This window comes from Botryllus schlosseri, chromosome 5, assembly GCF_051294905.1.
Source record: "Botryllus schlosseri isolate E-star chromosome 5, Bs_hap1, whole genome shotgun sequence".
NCBI classification, from domain to species: domain Eukaryota; kingdom Metazoa; phylum Chordata; class Ascidiacea; order Stolidobranchia; family Styelidae; genus Botryllus; species Botryllus schlosseri.
Window position 1 is genome coordinate 28,168,481 of NC_137240.1, and position 25,002 is coordinate 28,193,482.

General features: G+C 39.6%; 2 protein-coding genes and 1 long non-coding RNA gene across 3 annotated transcripts; 2 read left to right on the plus strand and 1 right to left on the minus strand.

Moving 5' to 3' along the window:
* The first annotated feature begins 412 nt into the window (after nt 1-412).
* On the plus strand, nt 413-4,148 carry LOC145439580 (induced myeloid leukemia cell differentiation protein Mcl-1 homolog). The gene is made up of 2 exons (XM_080317078.1): nt 413-2,673; nt 2,858-4,148. The coding sequence occupies exons 1-2, from the start codon at nt 2,203-2,205 to the stop codon at nt 2,969-2,971; spliced, it is 585 nt and encodes a 194-aa protein (XP_080173204.1). The 5' UTR covers nt 413-2,202; the 3' UTR covers nt 2,972-4,148.
* A 2,596-nt stretch (nt 4,149-6,744) lies between these two features.
* Nucleotides 6,745-13,045, minus strand: LOC145439581 (induced myeloid leukemia cell differentiation protein Mcl-1 homolog). Its single transcript, XM_080317079.1, has 2 exons — nt 8,484-13,045; nt 6,745-8,299 (listed from the first exon to the last, which is right to left on the minus strand). The coding sequence occupies exons 1-2, from the start codon at nt 8,952-8,954 to the stop codon at nt 8,186-8,188; spliced, it is 585 nt and encodes a 194-aa protein (XP_080173205.1). The 5' UTR covers nt 8,955-13,045; the 3' UTR covers nt 6,745-8,185.
* Nucleotides 13,046-18,463: 5,418 nt separating this feature from the next.
* On the plus strand, nt 18,464-19,667 carry LOC145440026 (uncharacterized). Its single transcript, XR_013915403.1, has 2 exons — nt 18,464-18,804; nt 19,489-19,667. It is a non-coding gene; the product is annotated as an uncharacterized LOC145440026 (long non-coding RNA).
* Nucleotides 19,668-25,002: the final 5,335 nt, after the last annotated feature.

The following is a 25,002-nucleotide window of genomic DNA, read 5'->3' on the forward strand; positions in this document are numbered from 1 at the left end:
CGCCTCGCCATACAAGTCTAATAAAGTATTATAACAGACAAAATTAGTTCTTTCAGATGAAACAACCCAATTAAGAGCCAAGTGACAGCGTCGCAATGTATTTAATCACCAACACACAAGAAGACAATGTAACGAGAATCCCCCAACTTGGGCATGTAAAAGTATTTTACAGTATGGTAAAACGAATTCAAGCACGTGAAAATGAAATTCATTCATTTGGAACTACTCTGAAACACACACGTGGAGCTTGGCCATAGAAGTTCTGCAAGTGAAATGAATTACTGCAGTCGATCGCATCTATATCAACGGTTAACCACATGAAATAACAATATGCTCTTGTATATCGAAATGTATGCTTTGGAAATCGACGGATATTGTGTGTCCTGGTGTGTGTGTGTCTGTGAGTGTCCCGGTTCGTGCTTTAGCCTCCCACAGAGTCAATATGTTGAAATTAGCAACCTCCATGACTTTGGTAACTGCTTGGTACACGGATAATGGTTGAATTTATGTCCCCGTCGCGCTAACAAATCCGGGTTACTTGTGAGTTTCCTCACACATGTTTACTATATTGTGTCACTCTTTATTGGTCAATACATATCCCACCGTTCAGTTTGAAATCGGAAACCCGAGAAAGTATTAACCGGATCCGGATATCAACTCTGAATCGACAAACCAATGAACAATATTCAAACATGTTACACCCCCATGTTTCCATGAAAATAACAAGACATTACACATCCAGTATACTTCACGATTGTTCATACATACCAAGTATTCGCGTAAACGAGGTGTGTGACATTACATACATCATGGATAACATCATGGCCGGCACTACAAGCATCATGGATTACAAATTCATGTTCTGAAGTCTCATACATGCACCGACTCTGTACATTCAATGTGGGGTAGCTGACTTGGAGACAGAAAAACACACATATTTGATCGTAACATGGTCTTAGTATGAACCGACATGCATTCGACTTGTGGAAAAATGTGTCGCACACTATTTCACCGAGATTACAACCCTTTCACGGTTCACAACTTGATATATCAACTTCACAGGGTAGTTCGGATTCTCAGGTAGACTTGAATCGTGATCCGGATCTCGGAATATAGTAAAATCGGGGTATGTAGTTTAATTACTCACTCACTACTCTATATGTTGGTGGTGGTCATACCCTGCAAACTTTTTTGCTGCGAACGTAGTGTTTCACCTTACATCAGTTGGTTCAATGTATGTACCGGGTTGTGAAAACTGTCGCTGTTTTGACTATGTGTCACAATCAATACTAAATACGAGAATTCGTTACTCGTCGAAACGCCGCAGTCAGACATCGTTAACAGCGATTCCGTGTATGGCAATCTTGAGTTCAATTGCGGTTTTGTGATGTTAACCAAGCGGCTGTGTTTCTGCGGTGTGAAGACTGAATTCGTGTTGTTTCCCCGCAAGAGTGCGATGTCTATTTCACACCTAGAGCAATTATAAAACGCATCTTCGAAACTTTTGGTCTAGGTTATCCGCTTGCATTTCGAAACGGACCATCACGACAAGACTCTAACCCACCACATCCGTGGTTTCAGTTGATCATATCGAAGAATATCATGTCCATCCGTGTTACCACCCACAGATTTCACCATCCTCACACGGTAGTGCTAAGACACAGACAAGATGCGGTGGTGGAAATATTGAAAATGAGAAAGCAGACCTTGGTGTCATTTGATTTGGATTTTACACCCGATGAACCCACCATTCGTACTGCGCATTGGGATGAGGATTCTATCATTGATGTCGAGGGAAAGGAGATGTACAGATTTGTTGGTGTCGTGAATATTCAACGAAAGTTGGGGTATATGGTTGTGCATGGTTCGCGTATTTGACTGTGGGGATATCGCTATACATAACGTGCTGTTCACCGTATCGATAGCACCAACGAATATCCGTGACAGGGTTGTAATCTCGGTGAAATAGTGTGCGACACATTTTTCCACAAGTCGAATGCATGTCGGTTCATACTAAGACCATGTTACGGTCAAATATGTGTGTTTTTCTGTCTCCAAGTCAGCTACCCCCACATTGAATGTACAGAGTCGGTGCATGTATGAGACTTCAGAACATTTGAAAGTTATGCAAATTCTAGGATCCTCATTTTCAAAGTAGCTTAGATCTCGAAATAAGCTCTGACTCGCTATTTTCCTCAAAGCATGGAATTATCACGAGTATCACCTTCGATCGCTGAAGAAAAGGATGAGATTATATCCGAAGCATATTCCTTGACCAGGAATTTTATCATGTACGAACTCGATGGCTCATGCGTTAAGGTAAATACGAAAGCAGAGAGAACCTTACGTCGAGTTGGGGATGAAATGTTCGAGCAACATCGAACTGTCCTAAACGCAGTCTCCAAACGTCTCCGCTATAGCGATGTCGAAGTCAATGAAAAATATGAAGAATATTTACCCAATGAGCGAATGTTCCTGATGATAGCTGATGAAATTTGCAAAGATACCAAAGAAAATTGGGGTAGGATTGTCTCCCTTTTTGTGCTCGGTAGCATTCTTGCTCGCAAGAACGAGGATGAACATCATGGGGAGCATATAGAAGCTATCATACAGACAGTCGGAAATTACATTGCTAGCAGAAGACTAAAGTGGATAGTGCGAAATGGAGGATGGGTGGGTGATTTACATGCTTTGCTTATGATTTATAAATTATCTTTTAGCATGAGATATATAGTGTATCCGCTCCCCAGAGCCCATATCATCTCTCGATGATGAAACTCAGCTTTACCTTCCAATTCGGTTCCCGATACGATAACTTTCATCCGTATGATCATTAAGGCTTTTATTTTTGTTGTAGGATGGCTTTGTAGAATTCTTTGATAATACCGCTTTCGACTACAATAAAGTTTGGCAGGGACTCGTGTTTGTCGGGATCGGACTGACATCTATTGCAATGGCATTATCAAGATAATGGATGTTCGCGTGTTTTGTCTCATGTAATATTTTAAGAATAAAATTCTTCATCGTTTAATCGCATCCATTTTACTGTAGGACCTATACAGTTTCTTCTGAGAATACTCGAAGGATTGCCCCATATGGAAACCTTCTTTATACTTTTAATTTTTCAAATTTCTACAGCTACGTAAGGAAATTGTTAGGATTACCCAGAATACATTGCAGATCAAATTTGATTCGATTACGAGCATTATAGCGACAGAGATTTACGATAGTGTAAAATGACCTACCTTACGACATCAAATTTCGTCTTCTCTCCAAGTGGGTATATCATGTTCTATAATATTGTCCATACCGAACAAATATAAATTTGCCTGTGCTGTTGCTTTGCAAGAATACTTCGCTCACATAGTAACCAATTTCTGGTGGATCCCGAATCGATATAGACAGAAATGCGAAAAGTTACATTGACATGTCTTAACTTCTGCCATAGAAGTTGCGTTTCTGACTACTTAAAAGTTGCTAGAGCTCACGCTGTTTTATCGTCGTATTGATGTTCGTTTTGAAAAGTAGCATGCTCAATGGTTCATGTTCACATTATTCAGTTTAATTAGGTTTTGCGCAAAGAAAAATAAAATTCACGCAAAAGTCGGTATTGCTCCGCGATGATTTTGATGTTGTTCCATACCGATTTGGGAGGTAGTACACTTAATTTCGAAAAGTACGCAGATAACTACTTCTACTAAATTCTTACACTTCTAAGCTTCTACACTGAATCTTGTGAAGTATATAGAAAAGGAAAACTAACGAATAATTCATGAAGTTCCGATAGGCTATATTTGAGGTAATGATTCCCATGCGAATGAAAAGTAAGAACAGAAGGTTAGTATATCAACGATATCGTTACCCGTCATTGCGTCGATTCGCTGCTTGAAATCCTCCAGATCGATTGATGTTTCGAGGTTTCGTGGTTTCGCTTTGCTGTCATCCGTACGAGCAGAATGTCTGGATTAGGAACAACTACACCAGGACCATTGAAGCTTTCGGTACAGCGCAATATGAATAGCGCTACGTTGATCAATTCAAATTCAACAATGGCTCCCCCGCACGATTATGTAGCCGGATTTTCGTTGAATATTGACGACACCCACAAACCGAAAGATCTCTTCCCCCCTTCACATCTATGATAGAGTTATCACTAGGGCCATTTAAAGTCATTAAAGTCATATTTTTTTCTATGCATCAGTAAGTCGTGAAATCAATTTTAACGCAAAAATCGCATCCATATGGGGTATATTAAGAAAGTTATAAAGTCATATAAAGTCATATTTTCCTGGTTAGGTCATATTTGAGTTATAAAGTCATATTGTTGTATACTTTAAATAAAATGTGTCAATTGAAGCAATTACGCACTAAGAAAGTAAGGCAATGTCTGATTGAACGAAGGCAAACTGTAAGGTTAGCCTACATAACATTACAGTCGCAGACCTATGAGGTCACACATTGCATTGTGTTGCTACACAATCTGTTTTACTTCTGTGCACTGAAGTGGGACGTAATTTGAAGTTCAGAGCCTTCCACAAGTGTAAGAAATAGTCAACGCATGGGAAGCTGAAGGAGTTATTGTAAAGAGCGTCAAAGATTCAGTGAACGATCCAAAGTTGACGAGTCAGTTAACAGAAATATGCCTCCACTATAACAATATTTCAAACTTGATACTGAAAATGGAGTTGTACGTACACTATCAAAGAGGCTCATGCTGATCAAAATTCCCTTGATTTCGGAAAAGATCCGCTTGAGCTCAAAAATTACATTAAGAAGCGATTGAAAAAAAACAACGTGAAACAAATTATGGAGCTACAAAGACACGACATTTCACCAGCGCTTTATGCAAATCTGCAGAAGTGTCAACAAACATCTGCGTCTGTGGAGCGCTCATTTTCCTTACAAAACTCATTTTTACGTCCAAATAGTAACTTAAAAGACTTCAACATTCCACACTATACATGAAACTGTACTACCAAACTGGTTAAAATAAAAATGGAAGTGTATTACTGTTATGTTGTTCATGTTTTACTCGTCAGTTCCATGAGTGACGTTGGTTACATGTAAAAATACACGATTTTCGCATAAAGTCATATAAAGTCATATTTTCCCAAAAATAAAGTCATATAATTGATTTTTTAAGGTCATATAAAAATGGCCCTAGTTATCACTCATCGTAAAACTCAAATATCGCGCAGTGAGAGTTCGCAAATTCTCGAAGTATTTTTGTTATTTTTATTGCGATAAGTCATTCTGCAGCGCGAAAATGCGTCGAAGGATATAGATGAAACTAGCACCACTCATGAAGACCGCTGAAAACAGTACATTCCAACATTTAGTAGCAGTAAATTTCTAGTAAAGTACAAGACGTGATGATTTCCGAGTGAGTTAAAAAGTCCGAGTGAGTTAAAAAGTAAGTATTGCAGGTATAGTTTACCTGAAAACCGAATACTCTGAAATAGAATTAGATGCAGTGTAGATAGTTAATCACTTGATTAAGTTTAGTGCAAGCAGATAAAACCTATACTTGAGTAGTACAAAATGCACGAGTACTTCGCTATCGCCTCTCTCCACGTAATAAGTGACTACGGTTTAAGACTGCTTTTACCGATACTCGTCGGTTTCAGTTTTAGATAGAATTCGGAAACCAAATAATTTCATAAACATAAGCTAATTTAATGAATTTACTCGAATGTACTGTGCCGCGCTGATAAGATTAATTATAATATACTTATCATGTTACAGCGATTTTTCTAGCATAGAAAATCTTTAAAATGTAGTAAGCAGGCCAAATGAAGATATTCATTGAGCTGAATAAACATAAAAAATACTCTAGACTACTTTATCGGTACTTTACAGTTTCAGTTTTAGATAAAATTTATCCCTTTCACCTATAATTACAACTCCTCGCTATCTAAACATGTTTAGAATATATTATTTGCGATGATACGAACCCGTGAAGTACTCAAGTAGCTTTTCGTAGGATAGAGATGAAACTGACAACACTCACCAAGACCACTGGTCCACTGAAAAAAGTACATTGTAGCACTAAAGTCCTACTAAAGTACAAGAAGTAATGATTTCCCAGTTAGTTAAAAAGTAAGTATTGAAGGTATAGTTTGGTCGAAAAAGCGAAAAACTCTGAAATAGAAGTAGATGCAGTGTAAATAGGTAATCACTTCATTAAGTATAGCGCAAGCAGGCCAAACCTATACTTGAGTACTGCAAAATGTACAAGTACTTCTCCATGTTCTCCCTCCGCGTAAATAGTGACTAGGTTTTAGACTACTTTATCGGTACTCGACAGTTTCAGTTTTAGATAAAATTTGGTAAGACTTTAAATTTCAAAGTAGTTTGAGCTTACGTTTGTATCACCTTGACAAGTAACATTATCTGACATGAAAATGATACTATCACCTAATATAGAAGGTAACACGCGTCAATGTGCTTCGGAATTCACGAGAAATTGCTTACTAAGAGAACTATATTCTAGTATACACAATAGTGGAGAGAATATTTAAAATGTAGTAAGCAGGCCGATGGGTATTCGTTTAGTTGTATAGGCATAAAAAACATTCCCGCGCGCTCTTAAACAAAACACTTCCTAACCCTACCACCTAATACTAAGACGCGCGCGGGAATGTTTTTTATGCCTATACAACTAAACGAATACCCATCGGCCTGCTTACTACATTTTAAATAATCTAATCTATTCTAATTCATCTAATTCTATTTCAGAGTATTCGGTTTTCAACTAAACTATACCTGCAATACTTACTTTTTAACTCACTCGGAAATCATCACGTCTTGTACTTTACTAGAAATTTACTGCTACTAAATGTTGGAATGTACTGTTTTCAGCGGTCTTCATGAGTGGTGCTAGTTTCATCTATATCCTACGACGCATTTTCGCGCTGCAGAATGACTTATCGCAATAAAAATAACAAAAATACTTCGAGAATTTGCGAACTCTCACTGCGCGATATTTGAGTTTTACGATGAGTGATAACTCTATCATAGATGTGAAGGGGGGAAGAGATCTTTCGGTTTGTGGGTGTCGTCAATATTCAACGAAAATCCGGCTACATAATCGTGCGGGGGAGCCATTGTTGAATTTGAATTGATCAACGTAGCGCTATTCATATTGCGCTGTACCGAAAGCTTCAATGGTCCTGGTGTAGTTGTTCCTAATCCAGACATTCTGCTCGTACGGATGACAGCAAAGCGAAACCACGAAACCTCGAAACATCAATCGATCTGGAGGATTTCAAGCAGCGAATCGACGCAATGACGGGTAACGATATCGTTGATATACTAACCTTCTGTACTTACTTTTCATTCGCATGGGAATCATTACCTCAAATATAGCCTATCGGAACTTCATGAATTATTCGTTAGTTTTCCTTTTCTATATACTTCACAAGATTCAGTGTAGAAGCTTAGAAGTGTAAGAATTTAGTAGAAGTAGTTATCTGCGTACTTTTCGAAATTAAGTGTACTACCTCCCAAATCGGTATGGAACAACATCAAAATCATCGCGGAGCAATACCGACTTTTGCGTGAATTTTATTTTTCTTTGCGCAAAACCTAATTAAACTGAATAATGTGAACATGAACCATTGAGCATGCTACTTTTCAAAACGAACATCAATACGACGATAAAACAGCGTGAGCTCTAGCAACTTTTAAGTAGTCAGAAACGCAACTTCTATGGCAGAAGTTAAGACATGTCAATGTAACTTTTCGCATTTCTGTCTATATCGATTCGGGATCCACCAGAAATTGGTTACTATGTGAGCGAAGTATTCTTGCAAAGCAACAGCACAGGCAAATTTATATTTGTTCGGTATGGACAATATTATAGAACATGATATACCCACTTGGAGAGAAGACGAAATTTGATGTCGTAAGGTAGGTCATTTTACACTATCGTAAATCTCTGTCGCTATAATGCTCGTAATCGAATCAAATTTGATCTGCAATGTATTCTGGGTAATCCTAACAATTTCCTTACGTAGCTGTAGAAATTTGAAAAATTAAAAGTATAAAGAAGGTTTCCATATGGGGCAATCCTTCGAGTATTCTCAGAAGAAACTGTATAGGTCCTACAGTAAAATGGATGCGATTAAACGATGAAGAATTTTATTCTTAAAATATTACATGAGACAAAACACGCGAACATCCATTATCTTGATAATGCCATTGCAATAGATGTCAGTCCGATCCCGACAAACACGAGTCCCTGCCAAACTTTATTGTAGTCGAAAGCGGTATTATCAAAGAATTCTACAAAGCCATCCTACAACAAAAATAAAAGCCTTAATGATCATACGGATGAAAATTATCGTATCGGGAACCGAATTGGAAGGTAAAGCTGAGTTTCATCATCGAGAGATGATATGGGCTCTGGGGAGCGGATACACTATATATCTCATGCTAAAAGATAATTTATAAATCATAAGCAAAGCATGTAAATCACCCACCCATCCTCCATTTCGCACTATCCACTTTAGTCTTCTGCTAGCAATGTAATTTCCGACTGTCTGTATGATAGCTTCTATATGCTCCCCATGATGTTCATCCTCGTTCTTGCGAGCAAGAATGCTACCGAGCACAAAAAGGGAGACAATCCTACCCCAATTTTCTTTGGTATCTTTGCAAATTTCATCAGCTATCATCAGGAACATTCGCTCATTGGGTAAATATTCTTCATATTTTTCATTGACTTCGACATCGCTATAGCGGAGACGTTTGGAGACTGCGTTTAGGACAGTTCGATGTTGCTCGAACATTTCATCCCCAACTCGACGTAAGGTTCTCTCTGCTTTCGTATTTACCTTAACGCATGAGCCATCGAGTTCGTACATGATAAAATTCCTGGTCAAGGAATATGCTTCGGATATAATCTCATCCTTTTCTTCAGCGATCGAAGGTGATACTCGTGATAATTCCATGCTTTGAGGAAAATAGCGAGTCAGAGCTTATTTCGAGATCTAAGCTACTTTGAAAATGAGGATCCTAGAATTTGCATAACTTTCAAATGTTCTGAAGTCTCATACATGCACCGACTCTGTACATTCAATGTGGGGGTAGCTGACTTGGAGACAGAAAAACACACATATTTGACCGTAACATGGTCTTAGTATGAACCGACATGCATTCGACTTGTGGAAAAATGTGTCGCACACTATTTCACCGAGATTACAACCCTGTCACGGATATTCGTTGGTGCTATCGATACGGTGAACAGCACGTTATGTATAGCGATATCCCCACAGTCAAATACGCGAACCATGCACAACCATATACCCCAACTTTCGTTGAATATTCACGACACCAACAAATCTGTACATCTCCTTTCCCTCGACATCAATGATAGAATCCTCATCCCAATGCGCAGTACGAATGGTGGGTTCATCGGGTGTAAAATCCAAATCAAATGACACCAAGGTCTGCTTTCTCATTTTCAATATTTCCACCACCGCATCTTGTCTGTGTCTTAGCACTACCGTGTGAGGATGGTGAAATCTGTGGGTGGTAACACGGATGGACATGATATTCTTCGATATGATCAACTGAAACCACGGATGTGGTGGGTTAGAGTCTTGTCGTGATGGTCCGTTTCGAAATGCAAGCGGATAAACTAGACCAAAAGTTTCGAAGATGCGTTTTATAATTGCTCTAGGTGTGAAATAGACATCGCACTCTTGCGGGGAAACAACACGAATTCAGTCTTCACACCGCAGAAACACAGCCGCTTGGTTAACATCACAAAACCGCAATTGAACTCAAGATTGCCATACACGGAATCGCTGTTAACGATGTCTGACTGCGGCGTTTCGACGAGTAACGAATTCTCGTATTTAGTATTGATTGTGACACATAGTCAAAACAGCGACAGTTTTCACAACCCGGTACATACATTGAACCAACTGATGTAAGGTGAAACACTACGTTCGCAGCAAAAAAGTTTGCAGGGTATGACCACCACCAACATATAGAGTAGTGAGTGAGTAATTAAACTACATACCCCGATTTTACTATATTCCGAGATCCGGATCACGATTCAAGTCTACCTGAGAATCCGAACTACCCTGTGAAGTTGATATATCAAGTTGTGAACCGTGAAAGGGTTGTAATCTCGGTGAAATAGTGTGCGACACATTTTTCCACAAGTCGAATGCATGTCGGTTCATACTAAGACCATGTTACGATCAAATATGTGTGTTTTTCTGTCTCCAAGTCAGCTACCCCACATTGAATGTACAGAGTCGGTGCATGTATGAGACTTCAGAACATGAATTTGTAATCCATGATGCTTGTAGTGCCGGCCATGATGTTATCCATGATGTATGTAATGTCACACACCTCGTTTACGCGAATACTTGGTATGTATGAACAATCGTGAAGTATACTGGATGTGTAATGTCTTGTTATTTTCATGGAAACATGGGGGTGTAACATGTTTGAATATTGTTCATTGGTTTGTCGATTCAGAGTTGATATCCGGATCCGGTTAATACTTTCTCGGGTTTCCGATTTCAAACTGAACGGTGGGATATGTATTGACCAATAAAGAGTGACACAATATAGTAAACATGTGTGAGGAAACTCACAAGTAACCCGGATTTGTTAGCGCGACGGGGACATAAATTCAACCATTATCCGTGTACCAAGCAGTTACCAAAGTCATGGAGGTTGCTAATTTCAACATATTGACTCTGTGGGAGGCTAAAGCACGAACCGGGACACTCACAGACACACACACACCAGGACACACAATATCCGTCGATTTCCAAAGCATACATTTCGATATACAAGAGCATATTGTTATTTCATGTGGTTAACCGTTGATATAGATGCGATGCGATCGACTGCAGTAATTCATTTTACTTGCAGAACTTCTATGGCCAAGCTCCACGTGTGTGTTTCAGAGTAGTTCCAAATGAATGAATTTCATTTTCACGTGCTTGAATTCGTTTTACCATACTGTAAAATACTTTTACATGCCCAAGTTGGGGGATTCTCGTTACATTGTCTTCTTGTGTGTTGGTGATTAAATACATTGCGACGCTGTCACTTGGCTCTTAATTGGGTTGTTTCATCTGAAAGAACTAATTTTGTCTGTTATAATACTTTATTAGACTTGTATGGCGAGGCGTCTGGTATCGAGAAGTGAGATCGCAAGCAATCATTGAGTTAGTCGTGATGTCTGGTTGGGAGTGTCGGCCTCTTATATCCAGCAAGTGTAATGTGCCATATTAGGCCGTAAGTATCGTAGGCCCCGCGTGAAGTGTACAAATTTCGATGTTGCGCAAATACCACAAACTTTGCTTGCTTTCAGAGCCGGCAACTAAATGTAAGACAGACTTTACGCAAAAGTTGCTATTCTGAAAATTTTGTCAAGGTAATGGTTTGAAAACTTATACTTGAGCACTACGAAATGTACAAGTACTTTATCTTTACACGGCGTTTTTTGTAAAATGAATACTAATTTTATTGAAAAAATAAAAAAGAGCGAAAAATTACATTTTATCCCGGAGCGCAACAAGAAAAATCGTATGAATTTGTAAACTACTTATTCATGACATAATAATAATTTCGCGTAGGCTATGCATACAAATGAGGAAAGTTACATCAACGCGTGTTAACTATCGAGTTATCGAATGATTTTTTCCTTACATCAAAACAACTAGAATGTGTAACTACATTAAAAAACGTATCTAAATGAGCTCCAGGGCATTGTGATTATGCAGCATACCAAATTTCATCACACATTGCATGATGGAACAACTTTAAAACTAACGCAGTTCTATAGCAACTTTTCCCTAAATCTGTCACTTTTTACGTGGAGGGAGTACATAGCGAAGTACTTGTACGTTTTGGAGCACTCAATTATAGGTTTGGCCTGCTTGCGCTATACTTAATGAATCATTCCTGTGTCATAAATACTTGAGTTGTTGGTGCGTGTAGACAAAAACCTACTTGAGAACATAAATTTAAAATGGAAAATGCGTGAGCTGGACTAACTTTTTACGTAGTTCGAAATCGCTACTTCTATACATTAATTCAAAGTATTTGTCAGTCATCGCAGCACCGCTCATATTGCGCACCATCTATTTATTTCACGGATAACAAATTACTCCTGCTTTTATCAGAGGATACTTTCTTAGGGTTTGCCTACTAACAGTACTTAGTTTAGATTAATGAAAAATATAGAGATTGAAAATAGATCACTGGATTATAGTTTACAGAAAACTCCACAATTCTATGTGACGTCCTTGCATGCCAACAACCTTCGAACTATTCGCCACCTCATAAACACTTGAGTAGGCCTACATTTGATGCGTGTGGGGAAAACCTAGGTAAATTTTCATATGCATTTAGTTTCCAGATCTGAAAGCAAGCTTTGTCTATGATCAATAGCAACTTTTGCGTGAACTCCGTTCTATTTCACTTCATACCTACACAATGTAGATAGTCTATTCAAATAATTCGATGTATAATTGAACTTTCCTCTGCATGATCATTAGGGTTTCTATTTTTTGTTGCAGGGCAACTTTGTTGTAGCCGAAAGCGGTATTATCTAGCAACAAGGTTTAAATGAGTCGCCTCCGGCGTTTATTGACCGTATTACTCGTATTCTCGTCATGCAAAAATTATGCATGTATTAGTATGAAGCTCAGATGCAGCGAAGTGTCTGAGACTGCCTGTAAAAATGGTGCGAAGCAGCGACTTTAATTTCCCGGCTTATAGCAAACAACGACGCTGAAATTTTACTTCAGACGCAGCAAAGTGTGTGAGACCGCCTGTAAAAATTGCGCGAAGGTACATTTCTCGGCTTATAACAAATAACGACGCTGAAATTCTACTTCAGATGCGGTAAAGGTAATGCGTTTGGCTATATAAATTGCGCGAAGGTGCATTTCTCGGCTTATAGCGAATAACGACGCTGAAACTCTACTTCAGATACAGCAAATGCGGCAAAGTCTGCGCGAATAGCTGCATAAATTGCGAAAAGCTGCGACTCTAATTTTTCGGCTTTATTGCAAATAGCGATGCTGGAATTGTACTTATGTCACATAGAACTCGGACACTATCGATGAAATTCACATAAAATCATGCGTAGTTGATCATGCGAAATGTACGTATAATTTTAATATATAACAATAAAACCGCGAGTGTAAAATAAAAGTTTGGAAGTAGGAATAGGCGAAATCCCATTTTATATTAATTAATTACAGTCTTTGCGAACATACCTAGTCCGAAATATACAAAAATTATTTCTCGAAAGTTAACGCACTAATATTATCAAGACGCATTTCACTAATACGTGCGGCAATGGGCGGATGATGTGCCAAGGGGTGTCCCATAGGTGCGGCAATGGGCGGATGATGTGGCAATGTAGGCGTGGCAATTAGGGCGACGTGGCCTTCTGGGATTGGTGCGTAACAATTTCAGGTAACTACATTACTCGTGTGCAGTAAATGTAAATACGTCTCACGAACTACTTGCGCGCCTGTAAACAATCACCTCACATACTGAATGTGTTTAAGGTAAGATCTCATTAAAACTTCGTCCGGGCGGGCTCGGATTTTTTGAATAATCATAACTGCGGAGTGAACTTCCTAGATAGCCGAGTTGGCTAGATAATTTTGAAAAATAATGTGTTGGTTTTGGCCTGCAACGTCTCTCGAATTTTTCCATCACCCAGAGACCGCCCTCGACAGAGGTGAATATCAGGGGGTCAATGATCGATTTCCAACGTGTATTGATAAGATCAAGCATTGGGGCGAATGCTGGCTTCCGAAAATTTGGCCGTGTGCAGTAAATGTACTCACGACTCACGAACTACTTGGGCGCCAGTAAACAATCACCTTGTTTATTGATTGTAATAAGGTAAGATCTCATTGAAACTTCCTCCGGGCGGGCTCAGATTTTTTGACAAATCATAACTGCAGCGTGAACTTCCTGTATAGCCGAGTTGCCTAGATAATTTTGATAAATAATGTGTGGGTTATGGCCTGCAACGTAATTCGATTTTTAACATCACGCAAGATCCGCCCAAAACATATGTGATTATCAACTGAGCACTGATGGTTTTTTCAGCTTTTGTAGATTAGTTCAAACATTCGTCAGATTGCTGGCTTCCGAAAATTTCGCCGTGTCCAGTAAATGTACCTGCGACTCACGAACTACTTGGGTGCCATTAAACAATCACCTCACATACTGATTGTGTTTAAGGTAAGATCTCATTAAAACTTCGTCCGGGCGGGCCCGGATTTTTTGACAAATCATAACTGCGGAGTGAACTTGCTAGATAGCCTAGTTGGCTAGGTAATTTTAAAAAATAATGTGTGGGATATGGTCTGCAACGTCATTCGATTTTTAACATCTCGCAAGATCCGCCTAAAACACATGTGATTATCAACTGAGCACTGATGGTTTTGTCAGCTTCTGTAGATTAGTTCAAACATTCGTCAGATTGCTGGCTTCCGAAAATTTCGCCGTGTGCAGGAAATGTACATACGTCTCACGAACTACTTGGGCGCCAGTAAACAATCACCTCACAAACTGATTGTGTTCAAGGTTAGATCTCATTGAAACTTCGTCCGGGCGGGCTCGGATTTTTTGACTAATCATAACTGCGGCGTGAACTTCCTAGATAGCCGAGTTGGCAAGGTAATTTTGAATATAATGTGTGGGTTATGGCCTGCAACGTCATTCGATTTTTAACATCACGCAAGATCCGCCCGAAAAATATGTGATTATCCACTGAGCACTGATGGTTTTTTCAGCTTCTGTAGATTAGTTCAAACATTCGTCAGATTGCTGGCTTCCGAAAACTTCACCGTGTCCAGTAAATGTACCTGCGACTCACGAACTACTTGGGTGCCATTAAACAATCACCTCACATACTGATTGTGTTTAAGGTAAGATCTCAATAAAACTTCGTCCGGGCGGGCTCGGATTTTTTGACAAATCATAACTGCGGAATGAAATTCCTAGATAGCCTAGTTGGCTAGGCAATTTTGAAAAATAATGTGTGGGTAATGGTCTGCAACGTCATTCGATTTTTAACATCACGCAAGATCCGCACAAAACATATGTAATTATCAACTGAGCACTGATGGTTTTTTCAGCTTCTGTAGATTAGATCAAACATTCGTCAGATTGCTGGCTTCCGAAAATTTCGCCGTGTGCAGTAAATCTACATACGTCTCACGAACTACTTGGGCGCCTGTAAACAATCACCTCACATACTGATTGTGTTTAAGGTAAGATCTCATTAAAACTTCGTCCGGGCGGGCTCGGATTTTTTGACAAATCATAAATGCGGAGTGAACTTCCTAGACAGCCGAGTTGGCTAGATAATTTTGAAAAATAATGTGTTGGTTATGGCCTGCAACGTCATTCGATTTTTAACATCACGCAAGATCCGCCCGACACATATGTGATTATCAACTGAGCACTGATGGTTTTTTCAGCTTCTGTAGATTAGATCAAACATTCGTCAGATTGCTGGCTTCCGAAAATTTCGCCGTGTCCAGTAAATGTACCTGCGACTCACGAACTACTTGGGTGCCATTAAACAATCACCTCACATACTAATTGTGTTTAAGGTAAGATCTCATTAAAACTTCGTCCGGGCGGGCTCGGATTTTTTGACAAATCATAACTGCGGAGTGAAATTCCTAGAAAGCCTAGTCGGCTAGGTAATTTTGAAAAATAATGTGTTGGTTATGGTCTGCAACGTCATTCGATTTTTAACATCACGCAAGATCCGCACAAAACATATGTAATTATTAACTGAGCACTCATGGCTTTTTCAACTTCTGTAGATTAGATCAAACATTCGTCAGATTGCTGGCTTCCGAAAACTTCGCCATGTGCAGTAAATGTACATACGTCTCACGAACTACTTGGGCGCCTGTAAACGATCACCTCGCATACTGATTGTGTTTAAGGTAAGATCTCATTAAAACTTCGTCCGGGCAGGCTCGGAGTTTTGACTAATCATAAATGCGGCGTGAACTTCCTAGATAGCCGAGTTGGCAAGGTAATTATGAATACAATGTGTGGGTTATGGCTTGCAACGTCATTCGATTTTTAACATCACGCAAGATCCGCCCAAAACATATGTGATTATCAACTGAGCACTGATGGTTTTTTCAGCTTCTGTAGATTAGTTCAAACATTCTTCAGATTGCTGGTTTCCGAAAATTTCGCCGTGTCCAGTAAATGTACCTGCGTCTCACGAACTACTTGGGTGCCATTAAACAATCACTTCACATACTGTTTGTGTTTAAGGTAAGATCTCACTAAAACTTCGTCCGGGCGGGCTCGGATTTTTTGACAAATCATAACTGCGGAGTGAACTTCCTAGATAGCCGAGTTGGCTAGATAATTTTGAAAAATAATGTGCTGGTTTTGGCCTGCAACGTCTCTCGAATTTTTCCATCACCCAAAAACCGCCCTCAACAGAGGTGAATATCAGGTGGTCAATGATCGATTTCCAACGTGTATTGATATGATCAAGCATTGGGGCGAATGCTGGCTTCCGAAAATTTCGCCGTGTCCGGTAAATGTACTCACGACTCACGAACTACTTTGGCGCCAGTAAACAATCACCTTGTTTATTGATTGTAATAAGGTAAGATCTCATTGAAACTTCGTCCGGGCGGGCTCGGATTTTTTGACAAATCATAACTGCAGCGTGAACTTCCTGGATAGCCGAGTGGCCCAGATAATTTTGAAAAATAATGTGTGGGTTATGGCCTGCAACGTAATTCGATTTTTAACATCACGCAAGATCCGCCTAAAACACATGTTATTATCAACTGAGCACTGATGGTTTCGTCAGCTTCTGTAGATTAGTTCAAACATTCGTTAGATTGCTGGCATCCGAAAATTTCGCCGTGTGCAGTAAATGTACATACGTCTCACGAACTACTTGGACGCCAGTAAACAATCACCTCAAATACTGATTGTGATTAAGGTAAGATCTCATTAAAACTTCGTCCGGGCGGGCTCGGAGTTTTTGACTAATCATAACTGCGGCGTGAACTTCCTAGATAGCCGAGTTGGCAAGGTAATTTTGAATATAATGTGTGGGTTATGGCCTGCAACGTCATTCGATTTTTAACATCACGCAAGATCCGCCCAAAACATTTGTGATTATCAACTGAGCACTGATGGTTTTTTCAGCTTCTGTAGATTAGTTCAAACATTCGTCAGATTGCTGGCTTCCGGAAATTTCGCCGTGTGCAGTAAATGTACATACGTCCCACGAACTACTTGGGCGCCAGTAAACAATCACATCACATACTGATCGTGTTCAAGGTAAGATCTCATTAAAACTTCGTCCGGGCGGGCTCGGATTTTTTGACAAATCATAACTGCGGCGTGAACTTCCTAGATAGCCGAGTTGGCAAGGTAATTATGAATATAATGTGTGGGTTATGGCCTGTAACGTCATTCGATTTTTAACATCACGCAAGATCCGCCCAAAACATATGTGATTATCAATTGAGCACTGATGGTTTTTTCAGCTTCTGTAGATTAGTTCAAACATTCGTCAGATTGCTGGTTTCTGAAAATTTCGCCGTGTCCAGTAAATGTACCTGCGACTCACGAACTACTTGGGTGCCATTAAACAATCACCTCACATACTGATTGTGTTTAAGGTAAGATCTCATTAAAACTTCGTCCGGGCGGGCTCGGATTTTTTGACAAATCATAACTGTGGAGTGAACTTCCTAGATAGCCTAGTTGGCTAGGTAATTTTGAATATAATGTGTGGGTTATGGCCTGCAACGTCATTCGATTTTTAACATCACGCAAGATCCGCACAAAACATATGTAATTATCAACTGAGCACTGATGGTTTTTTCAGCTTCTGTAGATTAGATCAAACATTCGTCAGATTGCTGGCTTCCGAAAATTTCGCCGTGTGCAGTAAATGTACATACGTCTCACGAACTACTTGTGCGCCTGTAAACAATCACCTCACATAATGATTGTGTTTAAGGTAAGATCTCATTAAAACTTCGTCCGGGCGGGCTCGGATTTTTTGACAAATCATAACTGCGGAGTGAACTTCCTAGATAGCCGAGTTGGCTGGATAATTTTGAAAAATAATGTGTTGGTTTTGGCCTGCAACGTCTCTCGAATTTTTCCATCACCCAAAAACCGCCCTCAAAAGAGGTGAATATCAGGGGGTCAATGATCGATTTCCAACGTGTATTGATAAGATCAAGCATTGGTGCGAATGCTGGCTTCCGAAAATTTCGCCGTGTCCAGTAAATGTACCTACGACTCACGAACTACATGGGAGCCCGTAACACAATCAACTTACATATTGATTGTGTGAAGGTGAGTTCGCAATACAAACTACGCCGGGTATTGCTCGGTTTTTTCAATTAATCATATCTAATAAGCAGACTTCCTAGTAACCGAATTTGCTATGTTACTTTGAATAATAATGTGTGACTTTTGGTCTGCACCGTGATTCGATTTTCCACATTTCCTTAGAAACGCCCTAAACAGATGTGAATATCAGCCGGCGAATGATGGTTTGTTCAGAGTCTGTGGATTAGATTGGTTCGATTGCTTACTTCTGATGATTGCGCCGTGTCCAGTAAATGTGCATACGACTCACGAACTACTTAGCAGCCCGTAATACAATCACTTGTCATATTGATCGTGTTAAGGTGAATTTCCATCACAATCTACCCTGGTGCGCCCGGTATTTTGATAAATTATGACTGATAAGTGTGCTTCGCAGACAGCCGAGTTTGCTAAGTAATTTTGAAAAATAATGTGTTGGTTTAGGTCTGCAACGTCAGTCGAATTTTTCCATCACCCCAAAACAGCCCTCAACAGAGGTGAATATCAGGGAGTCAATGATTGATTTCCAACTAGATAGATAAGATCAAGCACTGGTGCGAATGCTGGCTTCCGAAAATTTCGCCGTGTCCAGTAAATGTACCTACGACTCACGAACTACTTGGGCGCCAGTAAACAATCACCTTATCTATTGATAGTGATAAGGTTAAATCTCATTAAAACTTCGTCTGGGCGGGCTCGGATTTTTGACAAATCATAACTGCGGAGTCAACTTCCTAGATAGCCGAGTTGGCTGAATAATTTTGAAAAATAATGTGTTGGTTTTGGTCTGCTACGTCATTCGAATTTTTCCATCACCCAATAACCGCCCTCAACAGAGGTGAATATCAGTGAGTCAATGATCGATTTCCAACTAGATAGATAAGATCAAGCATTGGTTTGAATGCTGGCTTCCGAAAATTTCGCCGTGCCCAGTAAATGTACCTACGACTCACGAACTACTTGGGAGCCCGTAATACAATCAACTTACATATTGATTGTGTGAAGGTGAGTTCGCAATACAAACTACGCCGGGTATCGCTCGGGTTTTTCAGTTATTCATATCTAATAAGCAGGCTTCCTAGTTGCCGAATTTGCTAGGGTACTTTGAAAAATAATGTGTGACTTTTGGTCTGCACCGTGATTCGATTTTCCACATTTCCCAAGAAACGCCCTAAACAGATGTGATTATCAGCCGGCGAATGATGGTTTGATCATGGTCTGTAGATTAGATTGGTTCGATTGCTGACTTCTGATGATTGCGCTGTGTCCAGTAAATGTACCTACGACTCACGAACTACTTAGCAGCCCGTAATACAATCACTTGACATATTGATCGTGTTAAGGTGAGTTTCCATCACAATCTACCCGGGTGCGCCCGGTTTTTTGATAAATTATAACTGGGAGATTTTGGTCAAAATAGCTCCATGGCTTGTCGAAACAACCAGAGGGAATTTGAAAAAAACCAAGGTCACATTCGGAATCAGTGCCTTTCAAAACCCCCAAAACCACTCTTACTTTGTCAGCCTAAAAATATGTGTGGACCAGTGTTATGAATCACGCGATATGCTTCAAGTTAAGTAATCGAGTATCACTCATCGTGAAATCACATCAATGAACATGAAAAAAAGATTTGCTAAATATCCTTCCTTTCTCAAGTTTTTATAACATGGACTCTGTAATATCCTGAAATGTATGAATCATTCAAATATGGCAGATATCCAATCCTGTATAATAAAAATGTAGATAAAAAATCCAAGTGTAGCTCTTGTGTATGAGTCATCAACTAGTAATAAGAGATTGAACTTACTAATTTTGTCATTGCACACTATCCTGATTACAAGCACACATACTCTTACTACTAATAGCCATTGGTCATAAATGGAATTTAGTTAAGTAGTCAAACACCATAGCCTATACCTAGTCTACATGTACCTAATCAAGTATTCAAGGATTGGGACTTGCAGTCTTTCTTAATCATTTGTTGGACCCAAACAGCTAAGCTACACTACAAATACTTTTAATTTTGTCGAGTGGGAAGCATCGTTTGGTCATATTTACATCATTTTTACAATTTTATAAAATCAGCCGATGCATTTGCTCTGTCACAGTATCATGGTATAATTTCAAAAATTGCATCAATTTTGACTGCATCGCGAAAACGCATATTGCGAGTTTCTTCACCTGTGCAACTGAGTTGTGATTTGCAAGTGATGTCTAATTTTATCTATATCAAGGGTGGGCAACTTTTTCGGCCAAAGGGACACATGAGATTTACGAACCATTGCGCGGGCAACTGGAATGTTGATAACCTTTTTCTAGTCGTCCGATAGGAGCGAACCGAATTAGGTAACATTGCAAACAAGACTTATATTAGTACGCTCTAAAATTGATAACAATATGTCATGCAACTGCGAAGTGCGCAATCAGGCCCTGGTCGCGTAAAGCGCGAAATTTTTTTGCAAGATAATGATTGAATTATATCAATAAATATGTTGCTAACATACATTTCGGGTCGCATCTGTATACCACTGGGCTCATTTGGCACGGACAGGATTATTCGACGTTTAGGCATAGCAAAATCGATGGTATCAGTGTACATGCCTCTATCATTTTGTGCAAATGTTTTGTCGACGATCTCGCTGCGAGTGCACAAGCGAAGCCGCATGTTGGACAACACGTTATCTTCTAATTGGGAATATAGTTAGACTCAATTCTGTGGATAATATGTATTTATGATTTTCAGAAGGGGGCTCAAATACGGAATGCAAGAAATCTAGTGACAATGAATCATGCGAAGTACCAAGAAAAATTTCAAGTCAAATAAATATGCTATGAAATATTCTACTTTATGGTCATATACGAAGATCTGGGATAAATGTGGCTGGCCCCTGGATACGTCAATGCGTCAGAACTGTTGTTTTAGTCATCATCAAATTTCGCGGTCATGCTAATCAAATTTTGGTTGGCCTTGCAATCGTACCTGATGTCATAAATAATTTCGAGAATTACCTCGCAGGCCACACCTAACCTTCTCGTGTGCCAAATTTGGCCTGCGTACCACGGGCTGGCCGCACCTGATCTGTATGATTATTAATAACAGTGATTGGTGGTACATAAAAATTCGATTGAAAATTCTTTGAAAGCATATTGTTTTCATGATAGAGAAGTTGGAGTCGGAGTCGAAGTCAGGGTCATTTTCACAAACTCCGACTCCAGTCAGTATTTTCCCCACGACTCCGACTCAGGCTATTATAGTTTTCACGACTCCGACTTCCACTCCGTCAAGCGAAAACTACCCCGACTCCGACTCCACAGCTCTGGCTATACCTGCCACCAGAGTGCTGAGTCCGATGATATCACTGATACTTGATATATAATTATAGATTACTAACCTAACCTACGTATAGATACGCAACTCCCGGCGGTTACGCATGGGCAAACAGTACCTCTTCTTGCTGAGTAATCTAAAAGTATCATAATTGGTAGTGGCGTAATGCTATATCTGGCGACCTGAGCGCTGAAATTTACTATATCTGGCGACCTGAGCGCTGAAATTAAATGTAATTGGTCTTGATCGAAAGCTAGTGTCGCAGTGATTTCGAAAATACAAATTAAAATCTCGTCAGTGCAATTGAACCACCTCAAAACAGCCTTCGAAGTCTGAAAACCGGCATTGCTCAAGCAATGACACCGCCGCAACACAATAAACATGTCAATGACCAATTTCGTCCAGCGATTGTTCGGATCAATGCCGATTTTCAGACTTGCGGGCTGTTTTGAGGTCGTTCCATTGTCTTGACAAGAATTTAATTCATATTGTCGTAATCAGTGCGACACTAAAGCTTTCGTTTAAGACCAGTTTTATCAAATTTCATACCCCGGGTTGGTCCTTGGATTATTTTCATAAGGTCTCTAGACTCTCTACTTATAGTGGCAGGCAAACCCGGTTCAAGTCGTGTTGTGTCGGGTGAAGTCGCATGTCGTGTACAAGTGTATCAAGTCGCATGTCGTGCTCAAGTACTCCAACACAGTTTAGAGAGGTCAAGTGCATTTCTACGGTACATCGCATCACGTATTCACGGACGCACCGAGCAAGGCACGCTTATATAGTGAGCGCTTATGCCTGCAAAGTGCAAACCTGGTCACGCAGAGTGATCATGGCGCAAAGCGATCTGCTTTATCGAAATGCACTTCATTTTCTTGTCACGCTTAGAGATGACTCTTACGTGTTATGAACTAGAAATATGATGAGGGACTTTGGCCCAGACGACTAAAATATAGCTGAGAAGAATGTATTGATATGATGGTTCAATTTAACACCTTCAGCTGTCAACGCAGATTTAGCGCTATTTTTTAGCGCGTTTTTCTCAATCTTTAGCGACATCTAGCGATTTTTGACACCAGTTTTAGCGATTTTCTTCCATCCAGGGTTGGCAACACTGGCGTATCTATCTCGGTAGGTGAGATGAGCGGATTTGAAATTTCTATGTCCTAATCCAATCCAAATCCAAACCTTCAAATCCAAATCCTAATCCATAACTTTTTCATATTCAAGTCCATGTCCAATCCTAATCCGATTCCAACTGGAAATTCAGAAAAAATACTAATTTATGCAATGGAGGGATTCGAAAATTTTCTTTCACAACCAACGATTCATTTGATTCAAGATGACTTAGTAACCATAAGTACATTAATACCTGATCTGAATAAAGTTTGTCGCCATTCGCAACACGACATTTCAATGTCCCAGAAAATAAGTAAATCCAATCCAAATCCTAATCCGTTCTGAAAAAAATGTCTAATCCAAATCCAATCCAAATCCGACAAAATTTCACAAATCCTGTTTTTTCAAAACCTAATCCTAATCCATGCTCATCTCTGGTAGGTTAGTAATCCATACTACCACACAGTGTTGGGATCAAGTCACTACCTTCGAGTCACGAGTCATTTCGAGTCATTGCACATTTTGACTCGAGTCAAGTCAAGTCAATCGATTTTCGAAGGTGACTCGAGTCAAGTCAAGTCACTCGATTTTTGGAGGTGACTCGAGTCAAGTCAAGTCAAGTCACGAGTCAAGTCACAATTCAAGTCAAGTTGCCTATTTGAAGTATTAGGAATGATTACGTCATTGCGTTTTACTAGCTGTCTGATATACAGATTGAGTGGCCATTAATTCTGAACCAATGAACGATATGTGAGCGCTGCATCGCTCACATATACCTACAGCCTCAGTTTATAGTTACCAGCAAAAATAGAGAATAAAGAAATGAATAACATGCAATACATTGCCCATTTAGAAATTGATATGATACAATTCGAGCCTGCGCCAGTGGTTGGGGACTATATAAAGTATATTTGAATTCAATTTCAATCAAGCAATATGTTTTGTTAAGGTAAGAACAGAGAATAGAAATATACATTTTTCTATTAAATTTCATTACTATACTAGTTTACGACAACGATCACTTCGTTTGCGGTCAATTTATTTGTGAGAGAACAATGGAGGCTCAGTAAAACGCACGACTATTGAATGATTGGTCGCTATCACGGGTTACACCAGCATTTCGCTAGAAATCCGACCTTGCAAGATACGTTGATTTTTATCGACGCCGATTACTTGATGACTTGAAATTGACTCGTGAATTTTGCTCCGAGTCATGAGTCAATCCACATTTCTGATACGCCGAGTCAAGTCAAGTCAAGTCATTTTAGCGAAGTGACTCGAGTCAAGTCAAGTCATACGGAAAAATGACTCGAGTCAAGTCATGACTCGAGTCATCCCAACACTGCTACCACATACTAGTGGTAAACTTACCACTGTTTGGGAACCACTGATTTATACCGTCATAATGAGTGTTATTCGAATACTCGAAGTCTACATGACCCAGAATCAAATCACTTGGGCACAGGATTTTGCCTGGCCAGACCTGTGACGCGACGCAGTGTTTGCATCAAGTACAAATATCTCACTGTTCAGATTCTGCAGTGGACGTCTCTGTTGTAGTTGGCTTTCCAAGAACCTGGACGCCATGGTCAAGCAGGTTGTGGGCAGTTTCTGTGGAATGTAGCCGTTGAAAAATCTTGCTGGCCAGCACTTCCTTTACAGAGGGTCGTTGGGGCAGATCGCTCGCCAACATTCTAGTGATTAAACCACAGATATTAGGTCACATTTTAAAAAGATGGTTTGAGAATCAGGATTTTTGGATAAAAAACTATATAACAAATAAAGATTTGAATTAAATATATCAAAACAGATAAGAAGAGGTTCATGTATCAGGATAAGCCTATTTTCACACTTGGAAAACTCGAAATTGTCAGCTATTCCAAATTACATTTGTGGAGCAAGATTGGCTTGTTTCACACTATACAGTTCTCCTGTGGTAACTGTGATATCTAGACTTCAGATTAGAATCGAAATAAGAGCATGGAAACATTTCACGAATCAGATAAGAGTTAGAGCAAAGAAATATTTCAAATTAGATCAGAATTATATTACCGGCATTTTGTTCTAATTAGACAACTAGAATTATAAAGTTGTCCAAGTCTGCCTATTTGGATTCGAAATTCTTATAGATTGATGAACTTGACGCTACTCCACAAGTAAATCTATTC

Coding starts and splice junctions, on each gene's coding strand:
- LOC145439580 (XM_080317078.1), top strand. CDS start 2,203: ATGGAATTATCACGAGTATCACCTTCGATCGCTGAAGAAAAGGATGAG. Junction 2,674..2,857: donor TAGTGCGAAATGGAGGATGG/GTGGGTGATTTA, acceptor TTTTTGTTGTAG/GATGGCTTTGTAGAATTCTT.
- LOC145439581 (XM_080317079.1), bottom strand. CDS start 8,954: ATGGAATTATCACGAGTATCACCTTCGATCGCTGAAGAAAAGGATGAG. Junction 8,300..8,483: donor TAGTGCGAAATGGAGGATGG/GTGGGTGATTTA, acceptor TTTTTGTTGTAG/GATGGCTTTGTAGAATTCTT.